The sequence below is a fragment of the Schistocerca piceifrons genome, chromosome 4 (assembly GCF_021461385.2).
Source record: "Schistocerca piceifrons isolate TAMUIC-IGC-003096 chromosome 4, iqSchPice1.1, whole genome shotgun sequence".
Classification (NCBI taxonomy): domain Eukaryota; kingdom Metazoa; phylum Arthropoda; class Insecta; order Orthoptera; family Acrididae; genus Schistocerca; species Schistocerca piceifrons.
In genome coordinates, this window is record NC_060141.1 from 55,672,416 (window position 1) to 55,683,231 (window position 10,816).

A 10,816-nucleotide genomic window follows, 5' to 3' on the forward strand; every position below is an offset into this window, starting at 1 on the left:
GCAAATAACTTGGAGTGGAAGAGACGTGTTTCGTAATGTCAAAGGTACAGAAGAGCTCATTCCTCTTCTTGTTGTTGTTGTGGTCTTCAGTCCTGAGACTGGTTTGATGCAGCTCTCCATGCTACTCTATCCTGTGCAAGCTTCTTCATCTCCCAGTACCTACTGCAACCTACATCCTTCTGAATCTGCTTAGTGTATTCATCTCTTGGTCTCCCTCTGCAATTTTTAACCTCCACGCAGCCCTCCAATACTAAATTGGTGCCCGCAGCTCGTGGTCGTGCGGTAGCGTTCTCGCTTCCCACGCCCGGGTTTCCGGGTTCGATTCCCGGCGGGGTCAGGGATTTTCTCTGCCTCGTGATGGCTGGGTGTTGTGTGATGTCCTTAGGTTAGTTAGGTGTAAGTAGTTCTAAGTTCTAGGGGACTGATGACCATAGATGTTAAGTCCCATAGTGCTGAGAGCCATTTGAACCATTACTAAATTGGTGATCCCTTGATGTCTCAGAACATGTCCTACCAACCGATCCCTTCTTCTGGTCAAGTTGTGCCACAAACGTCTCATCTCCCCAATCCTATTCAATACTTCCTCATTAGTTATGTGATCTACCCATCTAATCTTCAGCATTCTTCTGTAGCACCACATTTCGAAAGCTTCTATTCTCTTCTTGTCCAAACTATTTACCGTCCATGTTTCACTTCCTTACATGGCTACACTCCATACAAATACTTTCAGAAATGACTTCCTGACACTTAAATCTATACTCGATGTTAACAAATTTCTCTTCTTCAGAAACGCTTTCCTTGCCATTGCCAGTCTACATTTGATATCCTCTCTACTTCGACCATCATCAGTTATTTTGCTCCCCAAATAGCAAAACTCCTTTACTACTTTAAGTGTCTCATTTCCTAATCTAATACCCTCAACATCACCCGACTTAATTCCACTACATTCCATTATCCTCGTTTTGCTTTTGTTGATGTTCATCTTATATCCTCCCTTCAAGACGCCATCCATTCCGTTCAACTGCTCTTCCAAGTCCTTTGCTGTCTCTGACAGAATTACAATGTCATCGGCGAACCTCAACATTTTTATTTCTTCTCCATGGACTTTAATACCTACTCGGAATTTTTCTTTTGTTTCCTTTACTGCTTCCTCAATATACAGATTGAATAACATCGGGGACAGGCTACAACCCTGTCTCACTCCCTTCCCAACCACTGCTTCCCTTTCTTGTCCCTCGACTCTTATAACTGCCATCTGGTTTCTGTACAAATTGTAAATAGCCTTTCGCTCCCTGTATTTTACCCCTGCCACCTTTAGAATTTGAAAGAGAGTATTCCAGTCAACATAGTCAAAAGCTTTCTCTAAGTCTACAAATGCTAGAAACGTAGATTTGCTTTTCCTTAATCTTTCTTCCAAGATAAGTCATAAGGTCAGTATTGCCTCACGTGTTCCAGTATTTCTACGGAATCCAAACTGATCTTCCCCAAGATCGCCTTCTACTAGTCGTGTTTCCTCTTAAGGTATGCATTTCAGGTCCCATATCTACCAGCTTTTTGGTCTCAAATGATCCTTCGTGTGACATTCCCGAATACTGAGAACTCCTCCTGAGACATCCTGTACAGAGAGCAAGAGCCGTTTGATCACATTTTCCTGGAGCACTCCTGATGATGCAATTGTCTCCGATGACCGCTCGCTGTCCAAGTGAGCGCAATGCTTTCTATTAACCAAAGAGTTTTAGAGTCACTTGTCTGAGAAACTATACCACACACTCGGGCCTTTGTTAAGAGTCTATAATATGTCACTCTGCCATAAGCTTTCCGGAAGGATATGGAATATGCCTGTTGGCGTTCGTCATCTGCAGGCTGGACATAGCGTCCTCCCTCCACATAAAGGAAACTTGCTGATGACGTACTAAGTCGACAAGTGTGCGGCCAGGAAGTGTGTGAGTTGCCCTCTGCATTCGTTTCTGTCTGAAATTTAGCCCAGTTTTACAGAACCTAATATGTACCGAGCTGTAACTGATCCGAATGCAGCTTGACTTTGCATTAAATGCGCAACGGAAGTAAAACAGTTGTCTGGTCCTAATCAAAATTTCCACTCACCTCCCGTCGGCAACATTGTTGCAGATTTCTCGAAAGTACAGCAGCAAAGAGCAAGCAGGCACTGGGTAAGCTAGATTTCTGTTTCTAGGTACATGTTCCAACTGTTGCATGTGTTAATGCCTAATGGGATAGGGAGAGTAAGCATCACTGTGAGATGATATGCCAAGACAACGATTTTGGAATAAATATATATTCAAACAAACTGAATAATAATTCGTGTGATGTGATTCTTGAGTTTCTCCCGGCGTATTTGATACTCAAAATATCCACGGGTGTGCTGCCGGTCTATAGTCTCCAACGGGCACAATATTTCGGCGAATATATATGGGGTGTATCGGAAGACTACGCACACTGATCTGTATTTGCACGCAGACAGCTGCCACCACCCTTCACAGAGGAATGGGGTACTTAAAACTCTAGTACATAGGGCGCGCACTATCTCTGACGCAGAGAGTCTACCCCAGCAATTGGAACATCTGAGAACTGTATTTCGAAAAAATGGGTACTCAGAGTGACAGATTCAACGTGCTCTCCGCCCAACCACTGCAGCACAACCTGTTGAGATGGATGAAGTCACGAGGGAGGAGGTAGGCACTGCATTTATTCCATACACAGGCGCACTCTCGGGGAAAATCGCCCGCATTCTGAAGAAACACCGGGTCGGAACTGTGTTTTGTCCTCCAAATAAAACTCGTGCACTGGTGGGGAGCGCCAAAGATGACCTCGGTTTGAGGAAGGCCGGCGTGTACCAGATTCCGTGTCAATGTGGCAAGTCGTATGTTGGTCAGACGATGCGTACCGTCGAGGATCGATACCGTGAACACCAGAGGCACACTCGACTGATGTATCCGAGCAAGTCGGCGGTCGCTGAACATTGTTTGTCGGAAAATCACGCCATGGACTATGACCGCACGAGGATTCTGGTACAGACGTCGAGATACTGGGACAGCGTTGTTAGAGAGGCCATCGAAATTCGCACCAATGACGACCTCATAAACCGTGACTGTGGCTATAATCTTAGCAAGGCTTGGGAACCAGCGATCCGGTTAATCAAGAGTAAATCGAGCAAACGTATAGTTGTGACGACCACGGCGGACAGAGCCATCACACCGACGTCATCTCAGACGCCGTCACAATCTGTTCCACAGCGTGACCGTGGCGCGGGGCGCGGACGGAGGAGGGAGCGCGCCGCGGGCGGAGGGTATTTAAATCGGCCGCCGCCGCGACCGAACCCAGCAGCCACAGAGGGCTTCAACCACAGAGGCTACTGCGGGATAGTGCTACTAGACGTAGCCAAAGCCTTTGACTCGGTATGGCATAGAGGGCTACTCTACAAGTTGTACACTCAAGGGTTCCCCGGGAGTATAGTTAAGCAGATCAAAAGCTGTCTCTCGAACAGAACTTTCTCTGTCAAAGTAGAAACAGCCACCTCCACCAAGAGGCGTATTCGTGCTGGGGTGCCACAGGGATCGGTCCTGGGCCCCGTTTTGTACAGTCTGTACACTGCGGACACACCAACGGCCCCCCTGGTGCACACCGCTCAGTACGCTGACGATACAGCCTTCTACACAAGAAATGCGATCAAGGACCTGGTCATCCGTAGGCTACAAAGGGTTTTAGATGACACAGAAACTTGGGCCCGTCGCTGGCGAATCACCATCAATTCTGAAAAGACGCAGGCGATTTTGATTACCCGTAGGCTCGGAAGGCGCGAACCTCCTCAACGCCCCCCCCCCCCCCCCCTCCACCTTCACCTAAACGGAACCCAACTCCCCTGGCGCAGAATCGCCAAGTATCTTGGCGTAACCTTGGACTCTCGTCTCACGTGGAAACCCCACATAGACGAAGTCCATAGGAAGGTCTGCGCCAGAATGTCCATCCTGTACCCAACCCTCAACTCATCCAGCTCCCTTTCCTGCTCAGTAGGAGTGAACGTATACCAGGCCCTGATCCGGCCAGTTATGAAATACGCGTGTCCTGTCTGGGGATGCGCGGCGAAGCAGCACCTGGACACCCTCCAGAGGCTGCAGAACCGCGCCCTCAGGATGGCACTGTGTTTACCCCTTGGATTCCCTATTGACGATTTACATGCCGCTGCGGAAATCCCTCTCCTGAGAGAGCGTTTCCAAGACCTGGCAAGGGCCTTCTATGAAGGTTCTTCCAGGTCGGGAAACGCCCTCATCCACTCCCTAGGTCGGTATGACATGTCCCACGATAAACACAATCGCCCCATGACGATCTTCGACGATTAAGTCGAAGAGAAAAATCCCAATACCCATTCCCAAATCCTACTCCTACCCAAAATACTACAATTATCTCGCCAAACCTCAGGCAAGTACCAGACTCACACAGTACAAACATCACATCTCGCAGACATAAAAAAAGTACAGAAATAATCACACACACAAGTACACAGGGGAGTAAAAGCCGAAAGGCTACAAACTCCCCCTCACACTTCCCCAAAGAGGGGAAAGTATTAGATGTATGCAGCAGACCGAACCCAGTTCCCTCTGAGCAGTCATAGCGTACGTATCTCCGTGCCGGCACGTTCACAGGAGCTCAGTCCGACAGTTCACCTGATGATGGCGACATGTATGATCGCCGAAATATTGTGCCCGTTGGACACTATAGACCAGCAGCACACCCGTGGATATTTTAATTCGTGTGATCTTTAAACATTACATTGGCCTCAACAATAGTAAGCTTAACAAAGTGAATAATGATCCAAAAAGGGTGCAAAGTTAACATAGAATTTCTATAAAAATCAAAGACCTTAATCAATTATTACGCATATCCACGATTCAGGCAGGTGAGGTGGTCTTTCTCGCAACTCTGAGTTAACTAGCTGACAATAATCATTCTTAGCTGCGCGGTGCTGCAGTCTTGCCTCAAACTTCTCATCAAAAATAACGGCATTCAAAATTTATATTCCTTCCATTTTTCAATGAACCCATCATACTCGGCCTTGCTGTCCTTTCTCATCTGACAGATGCAATGACAAATCCACATAGCACTGAAGATCTAAAGAAATTGGTTCACCTGCCTAATATCGTTCAAGGCCCCTGCGAGCACGCAGATGTGCCACAACACGACGTGGCATGGACTCGACTAATGTGTGGAGCTGGAGGCAACTGACACCTTGAATCCGGCAGGTCTCTCCATAAATCCGTAAGAGTAGGATGGAGTGGAGATCACTTCTAAACAGCATGTTGCAAGACATCCCAGATGTGCTCAATAATGTTCGTGTCTGGGGAAAATGGTGGTTCAAATGGCTCTGAGCATTATGGGACTCAACTGCTGTGGTCATAAGTCCCCTAGAACTTAGAACTACTTAAACCTGAGGACATCACACACATCCATGCCCGAGGCAGGATTCGAACCTGCGACCGTAGCAGTCGCGCGGTTCCGGACTGTAGCGCCTTTAACCGCTCGGCCACTCCGGACGGCGTGTCTGGGGAGTTTGGTCATCAGCAGAAGTGTTTTAACTCAGAAGAGTGTTCTTGGAGCCACTTGGTAGCAATTCTGGACGTGTAGGGTGTCGCATTGTCCTGCTGGAATCGCCCAGGACCGTCGGATTGCGCATGGAACCTGAATGAATGCAGGTGATCATACAGGATGCTTACGTACGTCTCAACGGCCATAGTCGTATCTAGACGTATCAAGTGTTGCATATCACTGCAATTGCACACGCCCCATGCCATTACAGAACTTAAACCGGCTTGAACAGTCCCCTGCTGGCCTGCAACGTCCATGGACTCATGAGGTTGTCTCCATACGTCCATGCGCTCGATACAATATGAAACCATCCGCTAGATAGAATTTGAAACGAGACTCGTCCGACCAGGCAACATGTTTCCAGTCATCAACAGGCCAATGTCGGTGTTGACGGGCCCAGTCGACGCGTAAAGCTATGTGTCGTGCTGTAATCAAGGACACATGAATGGGCGTTCAGTTCCGAAAGCGCATATCAATGATGTTTCGTTGAATGGTTCACACGCTGTTATTTGCTAATATCCCAGCATTGAAATCTGTAGCAATTTGCGGAAGGGCTGCACTTCTGTCACGCTGAACGATTCTCTTCAGTCGTCGTTGGTCCCGTTCTTGCAGGATCTTTTTGCGGCCGCAGCTATTTCGGAGATGTGATGTTTTACCGGATTCCTGATGTTCACGTGCGGGAAAATTCCCACTTCATCGCTACCTCTGAGATGCTGTGAGCCATCGTTCGTGCGGTGACTATAACACCACGTTCAAACTCACTTAAATATTGATAACGTGCCATTGTAACAGCAGTAACCGATCTAACAACTGCGCCAGACACTTGTTGTCTTATATAGGCGTTGCGGGTCGCAGTGCCGTATTCTGCCTATTTCCATGTTTCTGTATTTGAATAGGCATGCCTAAAACCAGTTTTTTGGCGTTTCAGTGTATGTCAATCACCTACCACAGTTCAGCTAAGATTGTATCACACTGTGAAGGCGCATGGACAGTGCCGGTGTTTGTGTTGCTCTATCATTCCATCATCATTCGTGAAAGTGCTAGATTGGACTGTGCACAGATTGGGAATTTGTACAGACGCTGACGACCAAGCAGTCGAGCGCCCACAGACCAAACATCATCATAACCATCAACATCTACATCTACATGTATACTCTGCAAATCACATTTAAGTAGCTGGCAGAGGTTTCATCGAACCACCTTCACAATTTTCTATTATACCAATCCCGTATAGTGCGCACAAAGAATGAAAACCTATATTTTTCCGTACGAGCTCTGATTTCCCTTATTTTATCTTGGTGATCGTTCCTCCCTATGTAGGTCTGTGTCAACAAAATATTTTCGCATTCGGAGGAGAAAGTTGGTGATTCGAATTTCGTGAGAAGATTCCGTCGCCACAAAAACGCCTTTCTTTTCATGATGTCCAGCCCAAATTCTGTATCATTTCCGTGACAGTGTCTCCCATATTTCGCGATAACACAAAACGTGCTGCCTTTCTTTGAACTTTTTCGATGTACTCCGTCAGTCCTATCTGGTAAGGATCCCTCACGGCGCAGCAGTATTCTAAAGGAGGACGGACAAGCTTAGTAGGTCTGTAACATTTTCTAGGTGTCCTGCCAATAAAACGCAGTCTTTGGTTAGCCTTCCCCACAACATTTTCTATGTGTTCCTTCCAATTTAAATTGTTCGTAATAGTAATACTTAGGTATTTAGTTGAATTTACGGCTTTTAGATTAGACTGATTTATCAAGTAACAGAATTTTAAGGAGTTCCTTTTAGCACTCATGTGGATGACCTCACACTGTTCGTTATTTAGGGTCAACTGCCACTTTTCGCACCATTCAGATGTTGTTGTGGTTGTTGTTGTTATGGTCTTCAGTCCTGAGACCGGTTTGATGCACCTGTCCATGCTACTCTATCCTGTGAAAGGTTCTTCATCTCCCAGTACCTACTGCAACCTACATCCTTCTGAATCTGCTTAGTGTATTCATCTCTTGGTCTTCCTCTACGATTTTTACCCTCCACGCTGCCCTCCAATACTAAATTGGTGATCCCTTGATGCCTCAGAATATGTCCTACCTACCGATCCCTTCTTCTAGTCAAGTTGTGCCACAAACTCCTCTTCTCCCCAATTCTATTCAATACCTCCTCGTTGGTTATGTGATCTACCCACCTAATCTTCAGCATTCTTCTGTAGCACCACATTTCGAAAGCTTCTATTCTCTTCTTGTCTAAACTATTTATCGTCCATGTTCCACTTCCATACATGGCTACACTCCATACAAATACTTTCAGAAACGACTTCCTGACACTTAAATCTATACTCGATGTTAACAAATTTCTCTTCTTCAGAAACGCTTTCCTTGCCATTGTCAGCCTACATTTTATATTCTCTTTACTTCGACCATCATCAGTTATTTTGCTCCCCAAATAGCAAAACTCATTCACTACTTAAAGTGTCTCATTACCTAATCTAATTCCCTCAGCATCACCCGACTTAATTCGACTACGTTCCATTATCCTCGTTTTGCTTTTGTTGATGTTCGTCTTATATCCTCCTTTCAAGACACTATCCATTCCGTTCAACAGCTCTTCCAAGTCCTTTGGTGTCTCTGACAGAATTACAATGTCATCGGCGAACCTCAAAGTTTTATTTCTTCTCCGTGGATTTTAATACCTACTCCGAATTTTTCTTTTGTTTCCTTTACTGCTTGCTCAATATAGAGATTGAATAACATCGTGGAGAGGCTACAACCCTGTCTCACTCCCTTCCCAACCACTGCATCCCTTTCATGCCCCTCGACTCTTGTAACTGCCATCTGGTTTCTGTACAAATTGTAAATAGCCTTTCGCTCCCTGCCGGCCGCGGTGGCCGTGTGGTTCTGGCGCTGCAGTCCGGAACCGCGAGGCTGCTACGGTCGCAGGTTCGAATCCTGCCTCGGGCATGGGTGTGTGTGATGTCCTTAGGTTAGTTAGGTTTATGTAGTTCTAAGTTCTAGGGGACTTATGACCTAAGATGTTGAGTCCCATAGTGCTCAGAGCCATTTGAATCTTTCGCTCCCTGTCTTTTACCCCTGCCACCTTCAGAATTTGAGAGAGAGTATTCCAGTCAGCATTGTCAAAAGCTTTCTCTAGGTCTACAAATGCTAGAAACGTAGGTTAACTTTTCTTAATCTTTCTTCTAAGATAAGCCGTAGGGTCAGTATTGTCTCACGTGTTCCAACATTTCTACGGAATCCAAACTGATCTTCCCCGAGGTCGGCTTCTACCAGTTTTTCCATTCGCCGGTTAAGAATTCGCGTTAGTATTTGCAGCTGCGACTTATTATACTGGTAGCTCGGTAATTTTCACATCTGTCAACACCTGCTTTGTTTGGGATTGGAATTGTTATATTCTTCTTCAAGTGTGAGGGAATTTCGACTGTCTCAAATATCTTGCTCACCAGATGGTAGAGTTTTGTCTGGACTGGCTCTCCCAAGGCTGTCAGTAGTTGTAATGGAATGTTGTCTACTCCCGAGGTCTTGGCTCGACTTAGGTCTTTCAGTGCTCTGTCAAACTCTTTACGCAGTATCATATCTCCCATTTCATCTTCATCTACATCCTCTTCCATTTCCATGATATTGTCCTCAAGAACATCGCCCCTGTGTATTTCCTCTGTATACTCCTTCCACCTTTCTTCTTTCCCTTCTTTACACATTACGCTTTTGTAAAACAAACCTCAAAGTTTTCATTTCTTCTCCATGGATTTTAATACCTACTTCGAATTTTTCTTTTGTTTCCTTCACTGCTTGCTCAATATAAAGATTGAATTCAGTTGTCTTTTCTAAATCGTGTTGCTGTTTGTTTTGATCTTCTGATGATTTTATTAGTCGATAAACCACAGCGTCATCAAGACCAAAATAACATAACTTGTTATGTCTCTGACATCGATGACATAAAAAAATCAAAAATATATGACCACCTCACAAGTGTTATCTTACGAGGCGACTGTCCCTCCGGTTGCAGGTGTGGTTCCAGAACGCGCGCGCCAAGTGGCGGAGGAACCTGATGCGGCAGGAGGGAGGCGGACAGGGGGGCCCCGGCCAAGGCGGGGGCGGCGCGGGCGGCGGGGGTAGCGGCGGCGGGGGCGGGCCGCCGTCGGTGGGGCCGCCGTCGGTGCTGCTGGGCGACAGCAACAGCCTGCCGCCGCCGCCCACGCCCGAGGACCTGCACCAGCACCACCACCCGCACCACCACCACCACCAGCAGCAGCACCAGCACCAGCCGCCGGTGCCGGCGCAGCCGCTCAGCTTCGCCGACCTCTACTAGCAGCGCGCCGCCGGCCCGCCCCCGGGGTCGGCTCTGCTAGGCTGGCCGCTGCTGCGGCCCTGCTTCGCTGACGCGCCTGACGCCCCCACCACGCCGTGAGCCGCGGCCGGGGGCGGCGTGGGCGGCGGCGAGGGTGGCCGTGGCCGCTCGCACGGACCGTCGATGTTTTTCTCGCGTGAGGACCAGGTGCTCGAGAAGATTCCTGGGGTCATCCCCAGGCACAGTGTATCAAATTTGTGTAGGACACAGAGACAAGGACCTCCTCTAGAAGGCTAAAAGTGCTATATAGCGACGTCCGCGCCATTACTGAGACTTTGATTCATTAATGTTCGTTGACAGTTTAAGGCATTCGCGCAGCTGACCGATTTGGCAAAAATCACTCAAGGAAGGCAAGCTACTGTAGCTTCTGTTGGTGTTTCCCATAAACATTACGTGACGTACGAGAAGAACAACAGAAGCTTCTTTGTGCCAAGATTCACCTTGACCCGTAAACATCAAATAGCTAGATCGAAAAGCTTAATAACCACGTAATACGAGGAATATCGATCGTGCAAGAACCAGCTACTGAGTTACGGCTCGAGAGGCAGTCTTGGGGTCTTCGTCAGCCACACTGTAAAAAATTTGTGAAAGATATTTGGCTTATCTAGAAAGAGATGTGGAACTCACGTAGAGTAGGCCCATGCTGAAGTCAAAAAGGGATATATCGTGACGTCCTCGCCATTGATTGTCTCTTATTTGTTAATTCGATGTAAGTTTAAGTTTCGGGCGGAACTGTCGGATTAAAAAAAGACGTACAATATTTTGTGTTGTGTCGTGTGCAGAAGGACCTCATTAACCTGTGATTTGTATTTCAAGCTTCGCATTTCCCCATAACCATGTAGTTTTTCAGTCTGCTGGAATTCCACTCAAG

The 10,816-nt window shown here is 47.1% G+C and overlaps 1 protein-coding gene across 1 annotated transcript in view; it reads left to right on the forward strand.

Moving 5' to 3' along the window:
• Positions 1–10,005, forward strand: part of LOC124795589 (LIM/homeobox protein Lhx9-like) — a 353,505-nt gene extending 343,500 nt beyond the window's left edge. The window contains exons 7-8 of the mRNA XM_047259660.1: positions 9,604–9,672; positions 9,907–10,005. Of these exons, the coding sequence (XP_047115616.1) occupies positions 9,604–9,672; positions 9,907–10,005 (168 nt within the window). The remainder of the gene's footprint in view (positions 1–9,603; positions 9,673–9,906) is intronic.
• The last annotated feature ends 811 nt before the right edge of the window (positions 10,006–10,816 follow it).